Source organism: Zea mays, chromosome 7 (genome assembly GCF_902167145.1).
Source record: "Zea mays cultivar B73 chromosome 7, Zm-B73-REFERENCE-NAM-5.0, whole genome shotgun sequence".
In the NCBI taxonomy this organism is placed as follows: Eukaryota; Viridiplantae; Streptophyta; class Magnoliopsida; order Poales; family Poaceae; genus Zea; species Zea mays.
Window position 1 is genome coordinate 140,972,601 of NC_050102.1, and position 24,231 is coordinate 140,996,831.

Here is a 24,231-nt window from a genome sequence, read left to right on the forward strand (position 1 = left end):
TAGTTGGATTGAAATGTATATTTTATGTGTAGAGGGATATATAGGGGAATTTATAGAGGGAACCGTTGCAGGAAGAGTAAATATAGGGGAGGAAATCTTACTGACGTGGCTGCATAAAAGCATATAGAGCAAAAAATTTTGGTGGAACCGCTGCGAACAGCCTTATCCGCTTGCCGACCGCCCCCTAATATTGTAGCCTCTATAGGGGCTATAGAGGGCTACAGTTTCCCCTTTCCTCCCGCAGCGCAGCGCTCTTCGCCGCCCTCTACGTGTCGTTCCCCTTCTCTCTCACGCCAGATGAGGAGTCCTATTCCTCCACCGCCCATAGCTTCTCGCATACGCCAACGCTCACACGCACGCAGAGAAAGCTCTCGATCCCTTCCATTAGTGTTGTAGACGAGCGCGGAGTCCAGGTGACTGAAGGCGAGACGGTGTCGTGGTTGGCGAAAGAAGGTGGAGATCGCTCTGGTGGACATTGTCGGGAGGACCCGAAGCAGGAGGCTCCTGCGGTGTGCAAGGGACACCAGCGGTCAATTGTGACCAACAACCGTGACTACGCTCACCACCGTCGAAGTTCTTCACCATCCCTGCCGTCGTCCCCTCTTCGGAAGTGAATGCCGGTGCCAGGTCTGCTTTTCCACCCCCAATCTTCGCCTCAACGAGGCCCATTTCACAATCCCTAAGGTAACACCCAATTTCATTGCACACAGAGTTCATGATTTGGTAATGTTACTTAGGCATAGATTCATTTGTTCAATATGGTTAAGTCCACCTTCATAAAATTTTGGAAATTGTTCGGTGTTGTGCCTACATGTTTAACCCAACCGCATATGGATCTAGTAGATAAGAGTATTGATTCGTACTTGTATGTATTGATTCATACAAGCGAAGAGGCCAACAATGTTCTTGTTTGCTTCTCATCGCACATCATCACCGGTTCTTCCATCTCCTAGGATTCGACTGCTTGCGGCGAACTTCTCTCTTCTCTGATCTCGCAAGCAGTGCTGATAATGTGTTGAAATGCAATGTAAACGAGACATAAAGATGTAGAGGAATTGGTCAATCTCTTTACTGATGGATGTGGTTTCTTAGTCTCATCCGTTGGAGCGATTATCCTCAACAATCCAATATAACCTAAAGCGTACATATGATTTCACGACATTGACCGTCGGAGTTGTTTCCTACTTTTTCTAGCAACCTTGACAGACAAGACGTTTGCAAAATATCAATTACATCGTTGCCCCACCAAACCTGCAAGACAGGGCTGCAAGGAGAAAATACGGTGGCTTCCCTGTGGTGAACTTAGAACACGCGGATCCGATCATCCAAAGCAAATCGAGCACGTGTGCAAGGACTACAAAATGATAGATCATTCAAATCAAAGTCGATAGATGATATGTAAAGCAAATGAAACTTATATGAATGTATTGTGAAGACCCAATTTACAACAGAAGTGTGCAAGCCGTTCCCATACAATGTTACCACTAAGAGACAACTTATAGCACAAAATCTAACATCTTCCCAAAAGGTTGGCAGCTTGATCAAAACAATAAAACATGTACAAGTATGATGTTAGGTGAAAAGTTCCACATCACTTAATAACATCAATAACTACCATCCTTCATACATCTGATACAAAGTTCTTCACTTGTCTCCATCTGTTACACTATTGTGGAAACAAGGGGGAACATCGAATTGGATGATCATAAGTGATGGTAACAATAAGCATTTCAAAAGCTCTAAAAACTATAAAGCATAAAATATACCACTTTTCGATATTTTCTTCAATCACCATTTTTTTACCAGGGTCATTTAATGGATATTTAACTACAACATGAATAAATGTTTTTTGCAATGATTTTTCATTGAATATTTAACCATAAACAGAAACATTACAAATAAATACACCTGATATAAAAATTCACTGCAGTAACAAACCTCCATTGAAATAGACATCAGACAAGGCAATAAGCATAGGAATCTTTTTTCCTTCTACAATCTTCATATTTTGATGAGTCACAAGAAGTACATGAAGCGATTTATCTTTATAATAAAACTATTCTGGAATCATAGGATAAAAACCAACCACTGTTGCCTTCTTTTTATCGACAATAGTATCAGAATCACTATCAATAAACAAGTACAGTCTCCATATTTTCTTTTCGAGGGGTTATTAAATTTTTTTGTCAAATCCATAAAAAATCCGGGTGACTTATCTTCAATGTTACTAACCAGAATTAACAGACTATATGTAGCTAGTGACTATTTAATACCTACTATACAGTCAAGTTTGTTTTCTTCCTCAAATCTAATATAAAATACTGAATTAGTAGTTGTACCAAACGAATTATCGACATAAGTTTTAACTGTAATATAGAAAACATAACAAATACAAAAGGTTAGAATTAAACTTAATGAAACAAAATTGTAAAAATAACAAAGTCAAAAGTTAATATACCATTTTTATTGTCTTATTTAGTATCTCTATTCGCACAATTCTAAACAATGAGATAATCTTTTAAAATGATAAGACCACTTTTAAAATATTTTTTAATGACAATGAGATTATTTTCATAAGATTTTGCTAGCTCATCTGTAAAGACTATCAACTCTCTATGCTTTAAGTAATAATCAGATTTTTAAAATGTCTCTTCATTGACCTAATCATCATACAAGGATGTAAATTGTTTATAACTAACTGATTCCTAAGAATCTTACAAAGAGTCAAACAATCTAGATAAATCAGCAGCATTTAAATTTCCAACACTTTTTCTTTAGATATAATTCAAAAATAGTAGTGGTTCTACGCTGAGATTTCCTAATATGTTTTCCATATGTAATTTCTTTATGATAAAACATTATAACTAGAAAACAAAATGTTATTTTATTTGATTTGCATGTCTCTTGCTATTACGCACACACGTACAAGGCTCAGACGCTCAACTAGTATAGTAGTATTCTTGTATTGTATTCCTGTATGTAACACCCCGTCCAATCCCTGGACCGGCGGTACTTACTCCTGGCAGCTCTCTAGGATCATATATTGTCCCCACAGACCAACACGAGTCTTTTGTGCGCACTTTGTCCTCACTCATGCGCACCCGAGAAAACTTCCCGGTCGGTCACCCATCCCAAATTGCTCCAAGCCAAGCACGCTTAACTTGGAGGTTCTTTCGAGATAGGCTTCCGAAAAAGAAGATGCAAGCCTATCTCGAAAGAACCTCCAAGTTAAGCGTGCTTGGCTTGGAGCAATTTGGGATGGGTGACCGACCGGGAAGTTTTCTCGGGTGCGCATGAGTGAGGACAAAGTGCGCACAAAAGACTCGTGTTGGTCTGTGGGGACAATATATGATCCTAGAGAGCTGCCAGGAGTAAGTACCGCCGGTCCAGGGATTGGACGGGGTGTTACAAGTGGTATCAGAGCCGACCCTCGCGGTTTCACGGGCGTGTGTGGGCTAGGGGGTTCGGGTATATGGCGCATGGCGCATGTGGGCCCGGAGTGGTCACATGGCATGGCATATGACGGCACTAGACATACAGACGTGGCCAAGAGGGGAGGTTCCTGGATTGGGGTTGACCGACGAGGACGTCGGTCTTCTAAGGGGGGTGGATTGTGATATCCTGGCCCCTAGGATGGGATGTCCTGGCCCAAGGCTTAATAGAATTAATAGTGTAATCATACCAACAAGGTGCATCTTCTTTTTCGGAAGCCTATCTCGAAAGAACCTCCAAGTTAAGCGTGCTTGGCTTGGAGCAATTTGGGATGGGTGACCGACCGGGAAGTTTTCTCGGGTGCGCATGAGTGAGGACAAAGTGCGCACAAAAGACTCGTGTTGGTCTGTGGGGACAATATATGATCCTAGAGAGCTGCCAGGAGTAAGTACCGCCGGTCCAGGGATTGGACGGGGTGTTACACTGTACAAGGTTGCACTTGTATCTCACTCATATAGCATTTTTGTTGTTGTCAGATATCATGTGGTAGTTAGAGATGGTAATGGATCGTGATCCAAATGCTTCACAACATGGTAAGGCCGTAAATAATTTTTAGTACAAAAATGAATAGAAATTGGGCCCGATCCTAATCCAGTACAATCTTTAAATCTTATAGTGTAAAATTTGGAGTCCATTGTCACCCATAGTGGCAATGTGTCTGCTACGGGCTCCCCTCTCTAGCTCTCGTAGCACTGGCTCAAGTGCTCAACATTACACTAGGATCAGAATCAGACCATTAGAACTTCAGAAGGCAAAAGGCTAAAGGCCAAAAGCAGACATGTATTTGATGTCATGTTGAGACATGCAGACATGTATTTGTTGTCATGTTGAAAATGTTGCTTGTTGAATGACATGTATATCTGTTTCATTTTTTATTAAATTTCTAATTGTGTATGATGGTGGATTGGAAAGAAATTTGATTAATTATGTTATTGAATTATTGAAAATGGTTCTTTGTCATATCCGATGGATATCTGAAACCCGAGGGGCATGGACATGGATATGAATTTCTACCCGTGGATATAGTCGCGGGCGGATATTATCTGTGACCTCCGATCCGAATCCGACACGTTGCCATCTCTACTGGTGTGTAAGGGTAAAATTATTAAGGAATATACTGACAAAGATCTAAACTAACTCTTTTTTTTATTAGGAATATACTATTTTGTGCCTTCTACAAAGACATGTAACAATACCGGTTAATGACAAGGATATCGTATAGTCCACAAGATTTTTGGTCAAGTCAGGGCAGTGCCTAGTTCCAACAAGCAATAATTACTGGTGATCCCAGAGCTAAGATAACATGTGATACTATCCGGAGACATCCTGCCGATGTTTATTAGAGCATTTACAAAAGACTAGTTAAATAGCTTATCAAACTAAATTTTAGCTATTTAATAGCAATATAGTTATCCAACAGACTAACCTTTTAACTTATCAAGCTATGCGACTCTCTAAATTGACTTCATCACTAGCTAAATTTGGCTAGCAACTCTCGCTTCCAAGCTAACTTAGGCCTTGTTCGTTTGTGTCGGATTGGTGGGTCGGAACAATTCCGAGCCGGATTGCTTCTCTAATTTATATAAACTTTGATTAACCGGAACGATTCCGGGTGCAATCCGATGTAAACGAACAAGGCCTTACATGTTAGAGAGTCTGTTGGAATGAGATTGGAGAGTTTGTTGGAATGAGATGTTATATATAGAGTTTAATATTTATGGAGAGACAACTAAATAATTAAATAGAGAGCTAAAAATAAAGAGTCTCTTGAAATGCTATTAGAAGCGCATGTGCAAGCATCTAATAGGTTTTGAACGCCATTTTACGTGCTGACGGTTACAGCGACTTTCAGTTTTAAGACGGGAGAAAAGTGATTGGTGGTTGTTTAGCAAGTTGTGAGTTAATGTAGGTAGACCGGTGGTTTTGGTCAATGTATGCCAGTGGAAATCATTCTTCGGATACGTTGCAATTTGAGTTCTTGGGAATCCAAGATTTGCCGTCACCTGTATTGGTTGTATATCTGGGATTGACGAATTTTTCCAACGACGGACCTCACATTGTCACCAACATTATATTATTTTGCTAGCTGTTTGCAACGTCAGTGTCCTGAGCAGAGCAGTGCCCTCAGTTTGGCACAGTGTGCACAATAATCGGACTCCTAACCCGGCGCACACCATCAGACCACACGACAGCTGCCGACACGAACTCGTTCGCCGCCGGCAGGGCGCCGGAGACCGTCACGGTGAACGACAGCCTCTGGAGGAGCCTGCTGAACTCCAGCCTCTTGGGCGCGACGGCGACTCTCACGAACGACCCCGAGCCGGCGACCTTGGAGGTGTACGCGGAGTGCGGCGCTATGACGTTGGTGACGGCGCGCGGGAAGCGGACGGTGAAGTTCTTACCCGGCTTGGCGTGGTGCGCCATCGTCGGGTAGTTGAGTCCGGCGGCGGCGCCACTCTTTCCTCCGCTCGCGGAGGCCGGGCAAGCCGTGGCGTTGGAGCCGGTGACGACTCGGAGCTGCGTGGAGTTGTACCCTTCCGCACACAGCATGCGGATGTAGTCGTCCTCGCGTGCGTCGTAGACGAGGCCGGGGTCGCGCGCCCGCGACGGGTTCAGCTGCCCAGCGCCGTAGACGAGCTCGATGCCGCCCGGGTTGCGCGACGGGTCCATGGGCGTAGCTTAATTCGTTCATCGCAGGCACGTGTCAGTTCTGTTGCGGCGGGGGCGGTCGGTGATGACTGATGACTAGTACGTATGATCGAGGAGTCGCCGGTGACGAGGGCTGACATGCTCATCGCCGGTGACCAGTCGGGGTGGAAGGACTTGACGTCTTGACGTACGCCGCAACGCCGGTGGCGTGGGGGCACGCCATGGACGTGCCTGAGATGATGCTGTACGCCGCGAACCTGCTGTCCTTGAGGTTCCCGGACACCGGCGACAGTGGCGTCCATGCTGCCAGGATGTCGATCCCCGGCGCCGACAGGTCGGGCTGCACATTAATTCTAGGGGTAGTAAACAAAGCACAGCACATATGCATGGCATGAGTATTGTCTTTTTTTATTGCTTGTATATTAACAACCTTGAGAATCCCTGGGGCCCTGGGCTGATCAAGTTTGGCCCTCTCGATGAGAAGGAGGCGACGACAGGCGCCTTGGAGTCAAAGGCCGTTTCAGTACTGCGTATCATGCCGACAGGGTGGCTGCAGAAAAAAAACACCGCAAGCATTGCTCAGAAAAAAGGTCATCAGGATTTGTTCTTGCTGCTTGTGCGACATGATTCGGCGCGCACCGTGTTTTGTTGACATAGGCCATGATTTTTGGCGAATTGGTCGTCACTGATGGTCAGGACAGGAAGGGGCAGCAGAAAGGCGACGTCGGGCTCGCCGTTGACGATGACTGCGCCGGCGGCGCCGGCGAGGAGAGGGCCCGTGCCGTCGCCTCCGCTCGCGCAGAGAAAGATCTCCCCCTTGTATGATTGTCCGACCAGTGACTCCGGCTCACACGAGCTGCAATGCAGAGTTCATGATAAACATGAATTAGCTAACACAAAGACTGCCTCATATACAGGGTTTTTTTTATTGGGGGACTAATTACGTACCCGTTGATGTTCATCGGGAGGACGAGTGGAATACAGTTGGGCCATCCTGGGCTTTGGGCCTTAGCCTGGTCGAATAGTACCTGGACATCTTCTACAAGAGGCAGAAGCAACAGCGACAGGGCCGAATTTTTTGTATTTTGATCATTTCTCGAAAAAAAATCACGTTTGGACCCTAGAAAAATTTAATGTCATTTTTGGACCCTTTGCTCGGCGCCATAGCCTATGGCGCCGAGGTACGTGCTGCGCTGGCACAATCCGGACGACGTGGCGCCGATGTGGCACCGAGCTCGGCGCCAAGATCTATGGCGCCGAGCTTGGATGTGTAATAATAAAACTTGTCTAGCTCAGTCGGTAGAGTGCAAAGTTTTTAACCTTGAGGTCGTGGGTTCGAGCCCCATGGTGGGTGTTCAATACTTTTTGTTTTTTTTCCAGATTTTTTCGTTTATATCGCTGATTTATTCGTCCAAATTTATTTCTCATCTAAATTTTTTGTGACTGATTTATTTATTACATTCGTCCTTAAAAAGCCTTCCCATAGACCGTAGTAGTGATATGGCGTGGACAAAGATATATACTGACTGATTATAGGTTATTAAAATAGGTAATATATATCAATACTGAAATAGTCGTTGTACATACACTATAATATTAGTGTACTAGATATGTCCAAAAAAATGCAACTCGATCGATATTCAGCCCAAGTCAAAATTATCTCAATTTATAAATAATAATATCAACGGATATAATTAAAGAAGTTTACTATAACAATGTATTGTATGATAAATCTAATACTAGTCATTTGACATCATAAATACTAGTAGTTTTTTTTAAAGTAAGTGAAATTAAGAATGGCTCGACTTGATATGTAGCTACAAGAACGTCATTCTTTTTTTACCAAATGGAATTAGAAGTCCATTACTCGGGTTCTGGGCTCAGATGATAATGAGCGAGTCAACGGTAAAAAAAATGAGGGATGCTAGGAGCACCTTAGCAAGTCTTTTTTATTCTAGCAGGGCGTTCCTGGCTTGGCCATCCTCCACCGACGCAGGGTCAGCCTGCGCACGACCGACACAGCCTCTCTGTGGACGGAGGCGGCCCTACGCCGTGTCCAGCGCCGGCGGACGAGCAGTCCAGGCATTCCAGCGCCCGCTCGGTGCCGGCAGGCGGCGAGCACGCGTGGTGCAGCTCCACAAGTGAGCTGGCGTAAACGCACAGGAGCCCCGTAGAAAAATATACTCGTATGCGACGCGCCAAAAAGATCTATCAAAAAAATTAAAAAATGTAATAAACAAATCAGTCGCAAAAGCAAAAAAAAATCTAGATGAGAAATAAAATCTGGACAGACAAATCTGTGACATAAACAAAAAAAATCTGGACAACAAAAAAAACGGTGACAAATTCAAAAAATATTGAACACCCACAATGGAGCTTGAACCCAAGACCTCAAGGTTTAAATTCCTTGCACTCTACCAACTAATCTAGACAAGTATTGTTGTTACACATCCGAGCTCGGCGCCATAGATCTTGGCGCCGAGGTCGGTGCCACGTCGGCGCCACGTAGTCCGGGTTGTGCCAGCGCAGCACGTACCTCGACGCCATAGCCTATGGCGCCGAGATGTGTTACCTCAGCGCCATAGGCTATGGCGCCGAGCAAAGGGTCCAAAAATGACATTAATTTTTTTTAGGGTCCAAACGTGATTTTTTTTCGAAAAAGGGCCAAAATACAAAAAAATCGGGCGACAGGGGGAGGGTGAAAGGGAAATGTGCCCTTGGGCCATTTCTAAGTATTTTGGTGATTGAGTGCCAACACAAGTGCTTAATTGTGAATCTGTGCCCATGGATGAACAAAGTGTAAATCAAGAGCAAAGGTATGTTTCTAAGTCTTAGTATATTGGTTTTGTGTACTAATATACTTGTCTAAGTGTTAGAAACAGAAAGAAGAAGAAAAGAGCAGAGTTGGCTGTGTACAGCCAAGAGGCTGTTTCGGTCTGGGGCACTGGACTGTCCGGTGGTGCACCGGACAGTGTCCGGTGCGCCAGGTTGCCTCAAGCGAAGTGGCCGCTCTCGGGAATTTGCCGACGGCGTACGGCTAAAATTCACCGGACTGTCCGGTGTGCACCGGACTGTCCGGTGAGCCAACGGTCGGCCGGGCCAACGGTCGGCCGCGCGATCTGCGCAGGACACGTGGCCGGGCCAACGGTCGGAAGGGGGCACCGGACTGTCCGGTGCGCCAACGGCTCCCGCATCTGCAACGGTCGGCTTCGCCATTTAAGGAAGGGAATCGGGCACCGGACAGTGTCCGGTGTGCACCGGACTGTCCGGTGCGCCCGACGACAGAAGGCAAGGATGGCCTTCCAGATTTATTCTCAACGGCTCCTAGCTGCCTTGGGGCTATAAAAGGGACCCCTAGGCGCATGGAGGAGAACACCAAGCATTCCTACAACATTCCTAAGCACCAAGACATCGATTCCACGCATTTGGTTCATTGTGACAGCATCTAGAGCTCTTGTTGAGTTGTGAACTCATTGAGTTGTGTTGCGAGCTCTTGTTGCGACTTGTGTGCGTGCGGTTGCTCTGATTTTGAGTCTTGTGTGTGTTGCTAGTTTCTTCCTTACTCCGTATTTCTTTGGGAATCTTAAGTGTAAGGGCGAGAGGCTCCAAGTTGTGGAGATTCCTCGCAAACGGGATATTGAAAGGCAAAGCAAAACACCGTGGTATTCAAGTTGGTCTTTGGACCACTTGAGAGGGGTTGATTGCAACCCTCGTCCGTTGGGACGCCACAACGTGGAGTAGGCAAGCGTTGGTCTTGGCCGAACCACGGGATAAACCACTGTGTCATCTCTGTGTTTGATCTCTTGTGGTATTGTGTTTTGTTGTGACTCCTCTCTAGCCACTTGACAATTATTGTGCTAACACTTAACAAGTTTTTGTGGCTATAAGTTTAAGTTTTCACAGGATCACCTATTCACCCCCCCTCTAGGTGCTCTCAATTGGTATCAGAGCCGTTCTCTTCACAAAGGGACTAACCGCCCGAAGAGATGGATCCTAAAGGGAAGGGAATCGTGATCAACGACAAGGAGAAGGAGTCCTTCGTCAACGAGCCAAGGGATGACAAGTCCAACGACTCGGGCTCGGGCCACAGACGCAAAGATGGGAAGAAGAAGAAGACAAGACGCATCAAGGAGATCGTCTACTACGACAGCGATGAGTCTACTTCCTCCCAAAAGGACGACGACCACAACGAATACGAGAGAAAGAAACCGGTCAATTCGAACTTTTCTTTTGATTACTCTCGTATTCCTCAAAGTACTAATGCTCATTTATTATCTATTTCACTTGGTAAACCTCCTCATTTTGATGGAGAGGACTACGGATTTTGGAGTCACAAAATGCGTAGTCACTTGTTCTCTCTCCATCCTAGCATATGGGAGATTGTAGAAAGTGGAATGCACTTTGATAGTACGGATAGTCCCATGTTTATTAATGAATAGATTCATAAAAATGCACAAGCTACTACTGTGTTGCTAGCCTCTTTGTGCAGGGACGAGTACCATAAGGTGAGCGGCTTGGACAATGCCAAGCAGATCTGGGACACCCTCAAGATCTCTCATGAGGGGAATGATGTCACCTTACTCACCAAGATGGAGTTGGTGGAGGGCGAACTTGGACGGTTCGCAATGATAAGGGGCGAGGAGCCAACTCAAACATACAACCGGCTCAAGACCCTTATCAACAAAATAAGGAGCTACGGAAGCACGCGATGGACGGATCACGACGTCGTCCGCCTAATGCTAAGGTCCTTTACTGTTCTTGATCCTCATTTGGTGAACAATATTCGTGAAAATCCTAGGTACACCAAGATGTCGCCCGAAGAAGTACTTGGGAAATTCGTTAGCGGGCGAATGATGATCAAGGAGGCAAGATACGTGGACGACGCCTTGAATGGTTCGATCAACGAGCCGCAACCCCTTGCTCTCAAGGCAACGAGGAGCAAGGAGGCGCTACCGAGCAAGGTGGCGCAAGTTGAGGCGGCCGGGCTAAATAATGAGGAGATGGCCCTCATCATTAAGCGCTTCAAGACGGCGCTTAAAGGAAGCAAGGGACAGCCAAGCAAGACCAAAGCCAAGGGGAAGCGCTCGTGCTTCAAATGCGGTAAGATTGGTCATTTTATTGCTAACTGTCCCGACAATGATAGTGACCAGGAACACGGGAGCAAGAGGGAAAAGAAGAAGCATTACAGGAAGGCCAAGGGCGAGGCACATATCGGAAAGGAGTGGGATTCGGATTGCTCCTCCTCTGACTCCGACAATGAAGGACTCGCCGCCACTGCCTTCAACAAGTCATCTCTCTTCCCCAACGAGCGTCACACATGCCTTATGGCAAGGGAGAAGAAGGTGAGTACTCGAGACTCCACTTATGCTTCTTCTAGTGATAATGAGTCTAGCGATGATGATGACATAGACTATTCATGCTTATTCAAGGGCTTAGATAGATCTAAGATAGATAAGATTAATGAGTTGATTGATGCTTTGAATGACAAGAATAGATTACTAGAAAAACAAGAAGATCTTTTATATGAGGAGCATGATAAATTTGTTAGTGCACAAAATTCTCTTGCTCTAGAAATTAAAAGGAATGAAATACTCTCTGGTGAATTATCTACTTGTCATAAAACTATTTCTACTTTAGAAGGTGTCAACAATGATTTAAATGCTAAATTAGAAGTGGCTAGTAAATCTAACTCTTGTGTAGAACATGTTATGGTTTGCACTAGGTGTAAAGATTTTAATGTTGCTGCTTGTAGTGAACACCTAGTTTCAATTTCCAAGCTTAATGATGAGTTGGCCAGTCTTAATGCTCAACTTAAGACTAGCAAGAATGATTTCGATAAGCTAAAATTTGCAAGGGATGCCTACACGATTGGTAGACACCCCTCAATTAAGGATGGACTTGGCTACAAGAGGGAAGCCAAGGACTTGACAAGCCATAAGGCTCCTATCTCCGCCAAGGAGAAAGGGAAGGCTCCTATGGCTAGTAGTGCTAAAAAGAATCATGCCTTTTTGTATCATGATAGGAGACAAACTAGAAATGCTTATAGGAGTTATAATGCTTACGATGATTTTTCTCATGCTATGTTTGCTTCTAGTTCTTCATATGTGCATGATAAAAATGTTGGTAGAAGGAATATTGTTCATAATATGCCTAGGAGAAATGTTGTTAATATTCCTAGGAAAGTTAATGAGCCTTCTACAATATATCATGCTTTGAATGCTTCCTTTGCAATTTGTAGAAAGGATAGAAAGGTGATTGCTAGGAAGTTAGGGGCAAAATGCAAGGGTGATAAAACTTGCATTTGGGTCCCTAAGACAATTGTGACTAACCTTGTAGGACCCAACAAGAGTTGGCTACCTAAGTCCCAAGCCTAAATTTGCCTTGCAGGTTTATGCATCCGGGGGTTCAAGCTGGATTATCGACAGCGGATGCACAAACCATATGACGGGGGAGAAGAAGATGTTCATCTCCTATGTCAAGAATAAGGATTCCCAAGATTCAATTATATTCGGTGATGGGAATCAAGGCAAGGTAAAAGGGCTAGGTAAAATTGCAATCTCCAATGAGCATTCTATCTCTAATGTGTTTTTAGTGGAGAGTCTTGGATATAATTTGCTATCTGTCAGTCAATTATGTCATATGGGATATAACTGTCTATTTACAAATGTAGATGTGTCTGTCTTTAGAAGAAGTGATGGTTCACTAGCTTTTAAGGGTGTATTAGACGGCAAACTCTACTTAGTTGATTTTGCAAAAGAAGAGGCCGGTCTAGATGCATGCTTAATTGCTAAGACTAGCATGGGCTGGCTGTGGCATCGCCGCTTAGCACATGTGGGGATGAAGAACCTTCACAAGCTTCTAAAGGGAGAACACGTGATAGGTTTGACTAACGTACAATTCGAAAAAGATAGACCTTGTGCAGCTTGTCAAGCAGGTAAACAGGTGGGAGGAGCGCATCACAGCAAGAATGTGATGACCACTTCAAGACCCCTGGAGCTGCTGCATATGGACCTCTTCGGACCCGTCGCCTATCTGAGCATAGGGGGAAGTAAGTATGGTCTAGTTATTGTTGATGACTTTTCCCGCTTCACTTGGGTGTTCTTTTTGCAGGATAAGTCTGAAACCCAAGGGACCCTCAAGCGCTTCCTCAGGAGAGCTCAAAATGAGTTTGAGCTCAAGGTGAAGAAGATAAGGAGCGACAACGGGTCCGAGTTCAAAAACCTTCAAGTGGAGGAGTTCCTTGAGGAGGAAGGGATCAAGCACGAGTTCTCCGCTCCCTACACACCACAGCAAAATGGTGTGGTAGAGAGGAAGAACAGGACGCTAATCGATATGGCGAGGACGATGCTTGGAGAATTCAAGACCCCCGAGCGTTTTTGGTCGGAAGCCATGAACACAGCTTGCCACGCCATCAACAGGGTCTACCTTCATCGCCTCCTCAAGAAGACTTCGTATGAGCTTCTAACCGGTAACAAACTCAATGTATCTTACTTTCGTGTATTTGGGAGCAAATGCTACATTCTAGTGAAGAAGGGTAGAAATTCTAAGTTTGCTCCCAAAGCTGTAGAAGGATTTTTGTTAGGTTATGACTCAAATACAAAGGAGTATAGAGTCTTCAACAAATCATCGGGTTTGGTTGAAGTCTCTAGCGACGTTGTATTTGATGAGACTAATGGCTCTCCAAGAGAGCAAGTTGTTGATTATGATGATGTAGATGAAGAAGATGTTCCGACGGCCGCTATACGAACCATGGCGATTGGAGAAGTGCGGCCACAGGAACAAGATGAACGAGATCAACCTTCTTCCTCAACAACTGTGCATCCCCCACCTCAAGACGATGAACAGGTTCATCAAAAGGAGGCGTGTGATCAAGGGGGAGCACAAGATGATCACGTGATGGAGGAAGAAGCGCAACCGGCACCTCCAACCCAAGTTCGAGCGGTGATTCAAAGGGATCATCCCGTCGACCAAATTTTGGGTGACATTAGCAAGGGAGTAACTACTCGGTCTCGATTAGTTAATTTTTGTGAGCATTACTCCTTTGTCTCTTCTATTGAGTCTTTCAGGGTAGAGGAGGCCTTGCTAGATCCGGATTGGGTATTGGCCATGCAGGAGGAGCTCAACAACTTCAAAAGGAATGAAGTTTGGACACTGGTGCCTCGTCCCAAGCTAAATGTTGTGGGAACCAAGTGGGTGTTCCACAACAAACAGGACGGGCACGGGGTGGTGACGAGGAACAAGGCTCGACTTGTGGCAAAAGGTTATGCCCAAGTCGCAGGTTTGGACTTTGAGGAGACTTTTGCTCCTGTGGCTAGGCTAGAGTCAATTCGCATCTTGCTAGCATATGCCGCTCACCATTCTTTCAGGTTGTACCAAATGGATGTGAAGAGCGCTTTCCTCAACGGGCCGATCAAGGAGGAGGTGTACGTGGAGCAACCCCCTGGCTTCGAGGATGAACGGTACCCCGACCACGTGTGTAAGCTCTCTAAGGCGCTCTATGGACTTAAGCAAGCCCCAAGAGCATGGTATGAATGCCTTAGAGACTTTTTAATTGCTAATGCTTTCACGGTTGGGAAAGCCGATCCAACTCTTTTTACTAAGACATGTGATGGTGATTTGTTTGTGTGCCAAATTTATGTCGATGACATAATATTTGGTTCTACTAACCAAAAGTCTTGTGAAGAGTTTAGCAGGGTGATGACGCAGAAATTCGAGATGTCGATGATGGGCGAGTTGAACTACTTCCTTGGGTTCCAAGTGAAGCAACTCAAGGACGACACCTTCCTCTCCCAAACGAAGTACACGCAAGATCTGCTAAAGCGGTTTGGGATGAAGGACGCCAAGCCCGCAAAGACTCCGATGGGGACCGACGGACACACCGACCTCAACAAAGGAGGTAAGTCCGTTGATCAAAAAGCATACCGGTCCATGATAGGTTCTTTGCTCTATTTATGTGCTAGTAAACCGGATATTATGCTTAGTGTATGCATGTGTGCTAGATTTCAATCCGATCCTAAGGAGTGTCACTTAGTGGTGGTGAAGCGAATTCTTAGATATTTGGTTGCTACGCCTTGCTTCGGGCTCTGGTATCCAAAGGGGTCTACCTTTGACTTGGTTGGATACTCAGATTCCGACTATGCTGGATGTAAGGTCGATAGGAAGAGTACATCGGGGACGTGCCAATTCTTAGGAAGGTCCCTGGTGTCATGGAACTCTAAGAAACAAACATCTGTTGCCCTATCCACCGCTGAGGCCGAGTATGTTGCCGCAGGACAGTGTTGCGCGCAACTACTTTGGATGAGGCAAACCCTCCGGGACTTTGGCTACAATCTGAGCAAAGTCCCACTCCTATGTGATAATGAGAGTGCTATCCGCATGGCGGAAAATCCTGTTGAGCACAGCCGCACAAAGCACATAGACATCCGGCATCACTTTTTGAGAGACCACCAGCAAAAGGGAGATATCGAAGTGTTTCATGTTAGCACCGAGAACCAGCTAGCCGATATCTTTACCAAGCCTCTAGATGAGAAGACCTTTTGCAGGTTGCGTAGTGAGCTAAATGTCTTAGATTCGCGGAACTTGGATTGAATTGTAGCATACATGTGTTTATGCCTTTGATCATGTTCATTCTGCATTTTGTTGCTTATTATGGTGCTCAAGTTGTACAAACACTCCCTGGACCTCACAAGTCCGTTGCAAAGTGATGCATATGTTTAGGGGGAGATGTGTTACAACTTGACCTTTTGAGACTAACCATGTGCTTGAGGTTGATGATTTAGTCTCGAAGGAGGATTCAAAGGGAAAAGGTGGACTTGGACCATGAAAGACTTCCACTGCACTCCGATGAGAGGGTAACTTATTCCAAGTTCATCTTTAGACTCTTATTGCCTATTTGCTCTTAATTGAAGATTTTGGTGAGGCAATGGGGTTAAAAGGCCAAGATTAATCCCGTTTTGGTGCTTGATGCCAAAGGGGGAGAAAATAAAGGCCAAAACAATAGATGGATCAGCTACCACTTGAGAAACTTTGAAAATAGTAGGATAGAGCTTTTGGTTTGTCAAAACTCTTGCATTGTCTCTTTTGTCAAAAGTTGTGCATTGTCTCTTTTGTCAAAAGTTGGTCTCTTGTGGGGAGAAGTGTTGATTATGGGAAATAGGGGGAGTTTTTGAAATCTTTGATCAATCTCTTTTGGAATGACTCTCTTTATGCTTCAACATGTGTGTTTGACTTAGAGATAGAGATTTGAGTTTGATTTGCAAAAACAAACCAAGTGGTGGCAAAGGATGATCCATATATGCCAAATTGAATCAAAATAAATTTGAGTTTTTATTTGAAGTGATATTGCACTTGTTCTAGTTGCTTTATGTTGTGTTGGCATAAATCACCAAAAAGGGGGAGATTGAAAGGGAAATGTGCCCTTGGGCCATTTCTAAGTATTTTGGTGATTGAGTGCCAACACAAGTGCTTAATTGTGAATCTGTGCCCATGGATGAACAAAGTGTAAATCAAGAGCAAAGGTATGTTTCTAAGTCTTAGTACATTGGTTTTGTGTACTAATATACTTGTCTAAGTGTTAGAAACAGAAAGAAGAAGAAAAGAGCAGAGTTGGCTGTGTACAGCTAAGAGGCTGTTTCGGTCTGGGGCACCGGACTGTCCGGTGGTGCACCGGACAGTGTCCGGTGCGCCAGGTTGCCTCAAGCGAAGTGGCCGCTCTCGGGAATTTGCCGACGGCGTACGGCTAAAATTCACCGGACTGTCCGGTGTGCACCGGACTGTCCGGTGAGCCAACGGTCGGCCGGGCCAACGGTCGGCCGCGCGATCTGCGCAGGACACGTGGCCGGGCCAACGGTCGGAAGGGGGCACCGGACTGTCCGGTGCGCCAACGGCTCCCGCATCTGCAACGGTCGGCTTCACCATTTAAGGAAGGGAATCGGGCACCGGACAGTGTCCGGTGTGCACCGGACTGTCCGGTGCGCCCGACGACAGAAGGCAAGGATGGCCTTCCAGATTTATTCTCAACGGCTCCTAGCTGCCTTGGGGCTATAAAAGGGACCCCTAGGCGCATGGAGGAGAACACCAAGCATTCCTACAACATTCCTAAGCACCAAGACATCGATTCCACGCATTTGGTTCATTGTGACAGCATCTAGAGCTCTTGTTGAGTTGTGAACTCATTGAGTTGTGTTGCGAGCTCTTGTTGCGACTTGTGTGCGTGTGGTTGCTCTGATTTTGAGTCTTGTGTGTGTTGCTAGTTTCTTCCTTACTCCGTATTTCTTTGGGAATCTTAAGTGTAAGGGCGAGAGGCTCCAAGTTGTGGAGATTCCTCGCAAACGGGATATTGAAAGGCAAAGCAAAACACCGTGGTATTCAAGTTGGTCTTTGGACCACTTGAGAGGGGTTGATTGCAACCCTCGTCCGTTGGGACGCCACAACGTGGAGTAGGCAAGCGTTGGTCTTGGCCGAACCACGAGATAAACCACTGTGTCATCTCTGTGTTTGATCTCTTGTGGTATTGTGTTTTGTTGTGACTCCTCTCTAGCCACTTGACAATTATTGTGCTAACACTTAACAAGTTTTTGTGGCTATAAGTTTAAGTTTTCACAGGATCACCTATTCACCCCCCCTCTAGGTGCTCTCAGGGGGCAGAACAGATACAGTATCGTCTTCCTCCTTCCTAGCTGTTGTTTCCTATCTCTAGCTTCTTCTAGGGTTAGTCCTCTACCTCTCCCTGCTTAGCGTGCTCCTAATCTCCTAGCCCGATATCGTGTACCTCTGCTTTTCCTTCCTGTTATCAGTAAAACCAGTGGTGCTCTGTACTTCTGACTGCATCCGTGGAGAGGGGTGCTAACAATTGGTATCGGACGTCACCGTTCTCGGAGTCCATGGAGCCCAACCTTCAATCCGCACTAGAGGAACAAACGAAGATCCTCCGCGCGCTCAGTGCCCGCCTTGCTGCCCAAGAAGCACGGTGGCGCGGTTGGGAGTCGACAGTGGCACACCATTCGGCGTCGATCCACGACCTTGAGGTAGCAGTGACCACTGTGCCATCTGCGGCGTTGAGGGCGGAGCGAGACGCTCAGGTCGCCGCGACCCACGAGTGTCTGGTCGTGGTCGCTGACGACTGGGGTGGCCTCTTCGGCACAGGCGACGACTGCATCATCGCCGACAACTGGGGTGGGCTATTCGAGTATCCTGCTCACTTCCATGAAGAACAGGATATCGACAACTACATCCCCATCAACGATGACACCGTCTTCATCGAGGAAGACAACGACAACCACCCCGCCACGCTCGAACCACTGCTCACCGTCACCACCGCCGCCGCCGAGGTCGATTCCATCGCCAACACCGACGATGTCGAGGCTGACTCTCTCGCCTCCGCCTCCACGGTGGGGGTCGCCATATCTCAGGCCGCCGAGATGCAGCTCCACGTCGGGTGGGCGCGCTGGCTGGAGGGACATGCTGACTACCTAAGACACGATCGGATGCTCCGCTCCAATCTAGATTCCCTCACTCCGAGCAACCACCTGCTGCTCCAGGATGCCTCAGCCACCAACAACTCGCCCACCCAATACTCGACAGAATGCTTCAGCCATGACATCGTATTGTTGAGGACTATCAGTGTTGCGCCCACAAGCGAGTACCGCGCGCTGCAGCGGAGACGCCTCGAGTGCCTCGTCGCGCGGCCTGAGTGGCGGAGGATTGGCGGACGGAACTACATCATGCTCGAGCATCGCCCCAACAGGATGTTCGACGCGCACGATAGGTTCTGGCACTGCGTCTTCGCGCTCTGCGACTTCGGATCTGTGCAGAGCCTGCAGAGGAAGTTGGAGCGGCTCTGCTTGGTGGGGAGCACGCCTGACCTGGAAGTCCTCGCCGTGCTTCCGTGCCTGCGCGCGCGAAGCCTTTCCGACCAGCGTGCCGCCAACCATACCTGCACGTCCATGCGGAGCATCTCCACGATGGCCACCCCGTTCGGACTCTGCTCTGCACGGAGCGGCTACATCGCAAGCGGGGCTTCGACAAGCACGACTTCTAGCACCAGGTCACAGAGCTGGATCTCCTCCGAGTTCGAGCACTCCTCCATCCCGACCCCCAACCAGGTCTTCAACCTCTCGTCTGATGTCCTCAATAAGAGAGATGTGTGGGCCGGTACCTTCGACCACATTTTCACCGAGCTTGTTTTCACCGAGCTCGGTCAACCACAAAGCCTAGAAGCTGTCCGACTTCCCTGCCACCTGCGTCATCAGCTACCGGACTGCTCCCAGTTGGAATTCACAGACGAGGTGTTTGCTGCACAGGAGGTGTTCGAGGAATTGTCTCTTAGCTACCCTGCTACTTGGGTCAATATTGGGAAGCTCTTAGCCTCTCTGTGCTGGAAAATTCCTTGGCCACCACCACATATACATGTTGGGTTGGGATGTGGCGGTGAGGCTTTACGTTCACTTCCATGGTTGTCTCCCACCATAGCTAGTACCAATGAGGAGAGAATATTCATCATATCTGAGGATGGCAAGGTTGATGATGTGGTTGATTGGACGATGGATGAACAGATCGCAGCTGCAGTCTTTGTGCCAGCTTGTATAGAAGCTTCGCTTAATGCTGGGATGAATGCAGGCAAAACCACCGAGGCCTTTGCTGATCATCAGTATTCTGACTATGACAGTAGATTGAAAGATAAGGATCAGAAAATATTATTTGAAGATGAGATTGATTTATCATTGTTCAACTGCAAGTTCGATTCCTGCGCAACAGATAGTCCTGTCATTGATGCTGTTTATACTGCACTCAAAGAAGCAGAGCTTCGTTCCACGGATCTTTGGCCATACTGGAAGGTTGATTGGAAGGTTGATTGCTTGTGCAAGATAATTCCAAGACAGCTACTAGCAGAGAAGGCAATGATGCTTATAAGGAACACTGTTGGCAAGCTGATTATGAAGCGTAAAGAAATACAAGTTGAAACTGAACAGATTGCGGGCGAGGATTATGTAAATGAAGGGGATTCTAGCATCCTACGGTTCCTACTTGCAAATATGTCACCAAAAATAGAAGAGCCAAAAATTTCGTACACCCTGCAGGCCATTGCAGGAAGCGTAATTGCAGTTTATGGACTTTTTGTGCAACTGATGACCAATGGTCAGTTTGCTTGTTTTGCACAGTATCAACAAATATTCACGCAACTAGCTAATTGTGGTGGATCTGCACATGTCCTTAGGGTTGACCCTGTGTTCCGAGCTGAAATTTACAACATCAGCATGCCACTTTGTGACTTGGTTTGTCTTGCGGCCAAAATGAAAGTTAAGGAGCACAATTTGAGAAGCTTTGGGACATTCCTAGAGATTAATACATGGAAGGCAACAAAGACCAAAGGACTGGAGCTGCTTGAATATATGGGAATGGAGAGACTAGAGTTTATTGTGGAACAACCTGACATGGCATGTGATTCACGGGAATATTCATGGAACTGTCTATCGGTCTTTCTTTGTGATCCTGGTAGTACCAAAAGTTCTCATCGGCTTGGGGGCAAGCCGAAACTTAAGAAGGGGGGAATGTCAGGGAATACAGTTGGGCCATCGTGGGCCTTGGGCCTTAGCCTGGTCAAATAGTACCCGGACATCTTCTACAAGAGGCAGAAGCAACAGCGACAGGGGGCAGAACAGATACAGTATCGTCTTCCTCCTTCCTAGCTGTTGTTTCCTATCTCTAGCTTCTTCTAGGGTTAGTCCTCTACCTCTCCCTGCTTAGCGTGCTCCTAATCTCCTAGCCCGATATCGTGTACCTCTGCTTTTCCTTCCTGTTATCAGTAAAACCAGTGGTGCTCTGTACTTCTGACTGCATCCGTGGAGAGGGGTGCTAACAACGAGCGGGGCTTTCTTTAGCTTGGGGAAGATGTTAACGGAGGCTCCCTGATTTCCAAAAGAACATGAGTTATACGCGACAATTTCCCAAGGATCAAACCAATGCGTGATCTCACCGCAATGGTCTTGCCGTTGCCGAGGACCAGTTTGCCCACGAGCCGGCGATCGGTGCTGCTCGCGGCGACGGACAGGATCCACGGCGCGACGTTGTCAACGCGCCCGCCGTCGAGCGCCGAGTTGCCGGCCGCCGCGGAGGTGCGCACCCCGCGCCGCATGGCGTGGAACGCCTCGATAGCCGCCGCGTCCTCGAAGTAGGGGAACGGGAGTGCGATCCTGATGGAGAAGGAGATCAGGTCGACGTCGTCGGCGGCGGCGTCGTCGAACGCGGCTAGCATGTCCTCGCTAAGGAACCAGTCGTCCCAGCACGCCTTGTACACCGCGAGCCTGGCGCCTGGCGCCCGGCACCGCGCCGCGTGCCGACCCGGCGGCCAGGCCCGCGAGGCCGACGCCCTCCACCACCCGCCCCGCTACCGTTGACGCCGTGTGGCTGCCGTGCCCGACGGTGTCCACTAGCGACAGGCCGGTATGGCCTTGCCTGTACGCGCGGGCGCCGATGATCTTGCTGCGTGCGTCGTCAACACGTATATGTCGAAGCTAGTGTCAACCGACAGCACCAGAATGAAGATTAACGCGCGCGCGATCGTCATACGTACTTGTTGCACGTGAAGTTGTGGCAGGCGCCCTTCCACCTGCTCGGTGGCGGGCCGAAGCCCTCGTCGGAGAAGGACGGAGAGTCCGGCCACATGCCGGTGTCGATCATGCCGACAATGACCTCCGCCTCCGTGGGCAGGCTCCGGCGCGCCGTCTCGGGGAAGCCGAGGAAGTCCCATGACCTCGTGGTCTGGAGTCGGTACGTCCGGCTTGGGAAGACGGACACCACGCCCTCCTTGCCCGACAGCTTGTCCTTCTCGTCATCGGTCAGCCTGGCCGAGAATCCGTTGATGCTCCTCGTGTAGCTGTAAATCATCCTATCTGTAGCATCGCTGAAGCATATATAAAAGTTATATAGAGGCAACATTTTTATCTAAGATCATTTAGAGGCCCTAATATTTCCTTTTTACTTATTTTTTTATGTCCCTAATTTTCGAAATTCAATATTATTTCTATCTTCTATGTACTTACGAATTTGTACCTGACATCATGATCGTGATAGTGGTGTCGTTTGCGCTTGCGCTCTATCTCCAGCTCCCTCACCATCTCCTCTACCTCGACATGACGTCGCTCCGAGCGCCTCCAGCTCCGAGCGCTCCCATTCCACTTCCCTCTCTCTAAGCCGGTGTCTGTCCCCCCCTCACTTTCTCATGTTCTCTTCTTTTCCTAGCCATATCCTTCCAGCGTTTGTCGCGAACAAACCTTTCCTTCCTATCATTATAGTGGTGTCGCACGCTACGCTCGAACTCTATCTCTAGCTCCCTCGCCATCTCCTCTACCTCGACAAGGCGTCGCTAGCTCCGAGCACTCTTCCGCTCCCGTTCCACTTCCCTCTCTGAACCAGTACTTGCCCTCCTCTCTTTCTCCCGTTCTCTTCCTTTCCCCTGGCCATATCCTTCCAGCGGTTGTGGCAAACAAACCTCTCCTTCCTATCATCCTTATCCCGGTTAGCTTCATGGTGTATGTGAACTTTTACTCGTGATGTCCATGGCGGCCGTGTTATTACTATGCGAGAGGTGAGGGAGCCGGGATGGGGAGGCTTAACCGCGGATTGGTTACGAAGAAATATATGGGGTTTTTTTAGAAAAAATGTTGACGCAACGACGACAGTGGAAGCTAGTGCTTGACAGTAGTAGAGATAAAGGTTAGCTTATCAAGCGCTTGACCTGCCATGACCGAGGACCTGGTTGAGCAGCCGGTGATGAGCAGCTTTTGCCGCAGAGAAGCCACCCGCCGCTAGTTCGTCCGACGACGGCTCATGCTGCTGGTGCCCCATGTACACGATATACACCTGCACACGCGCGCGCACCGCATGCAATATAAAGCCACGTATGTACTGCGGTGTCTCATCGGAGCTGTGTGCATCGCACGTGGTCTCTCTCATCTGGTGGGAGTGGGGACTGACCTGCTGCTTTTCGCTGCCGCCATCGCTTATGACCTCTGATGCATGGATCAAGCTGCCGAGGAAGAAGCAGGCGGCGAGGACGACGACGCGAAGGGTGAGCGCCTTGAGCGCGGTGCCCATCGTGTGCGCGCGCTCGCTCTCACGCTAGCTGCTCGATCCGAATACAGATTTGTATACATACAGGATGGTGGTCTGCAAAATAATTCGCGTGTACCTCGATTCCACCGCGCCATGTCTGGTGTCTTGTGTGGGTCTGACGGTGAGTTCGTGGACACTTCAATGGATCATTCGCTTTTGGGTTAGAAATATTTCCACCTTGCGCTGAAACCGCGTACGTCAGGTTCCTGCATGCCCTTTGTGTGTACCCCTAAATTTGAGGTATAAAATTTCTTTCTAAGTATCTACCAAATTCAGGTGTTACTCTTATATCTCTCTCCAGCTTCTCTCTCTTTTCCTTTCGAGTAGATTTAGCTTAATTAGTGAGAGATTAATTATTTAATTTTATCAAAACATTATGAGTCATGAAATGTTGCATCATGTTGAGCTTAAATATTCTTTTAATTGTTGCATATGTTTGAATTAGTTTGAACTTAAAACTTGGTTTGAATTTGAATTGAAAACCCTAGAGAAAATAAAATAGAAAAGCAATTAGAAATCCCACGAAAAAGGAAAACTCTAATTCGGCCTAGGTCAGCCCAAGCTGGCCTAGCAGCGCGCGCCCGCGCCCGCCCGTGCTGACAGGCGGCCCCGCCTGTCAGCGGTGGTGGATCTCGCGCCCGCCTTTCCCCTTCCCGCTCTCACCGCCATGTGGGCCCGTCCTGTCGGTGCCGTGCCCAGTTAGCTCGCTGGTCTTCTCCCTCTCTGCCCAGTGGGGTCGCCTTGTCGGTGCCCTGACCCGTTTTGCGCTCGCGCGTCAGTGCCGCTGTCTGTCGGGCCCCGCTTGTCATCCCTCTTCCCCTCCTCCAACTCCCAGTCCGCGCGCCCGCCATGGTCGCGCCCACGTCCGCGCGAATTCCGGCCACCGCCCACGTGCCCAGCCCCTACTCAAGCCATCCCGTCCGCTCGGCCATTTCCCCAGTCGCGCCGTTCTTTCTCGGAGCTCTCGGAAGACCACCG

General features: G+C 47.7%; 1 protein-coding gene and 1 pseudogene across 1 annotated transcript; both read right to left on the reverse strand.

The window, feature by feature from the left end:
• Window positions 1–5,616: 5,616 nt before the first annotated feature.
• Window positions 5,617–6,803, reverse strand: LOC109941167 (subtilisin-like protease SBT4.3; annotated as a pseudogene).
• A 14,598-nt stretch (window positions 6,804–21,401) lies between these two features.
• Window positions 21,402–22,256, reverse strand: LOC109941168 (subtilisin-like protease SBT4.9). The gene is made up of 3 exons (XM_020541680.1): window positions 22,192–22,256; window positions 21,713–22,042; window positions 21,402–21,621 (listed from the first exon to the last, which is right to left on the reverse strand). The coding sequence occupies exons 1-3, from the start codon at window positions 22,254–22,256 to the stop codon at window positions 21,402–21,404; spliced, it is 615 nt and encodes a 204-aa protein (XP_020397269.1).
• Between the last annotated feature and the right edge of the window lie 1,975 nt (window positions 22,257–24,231).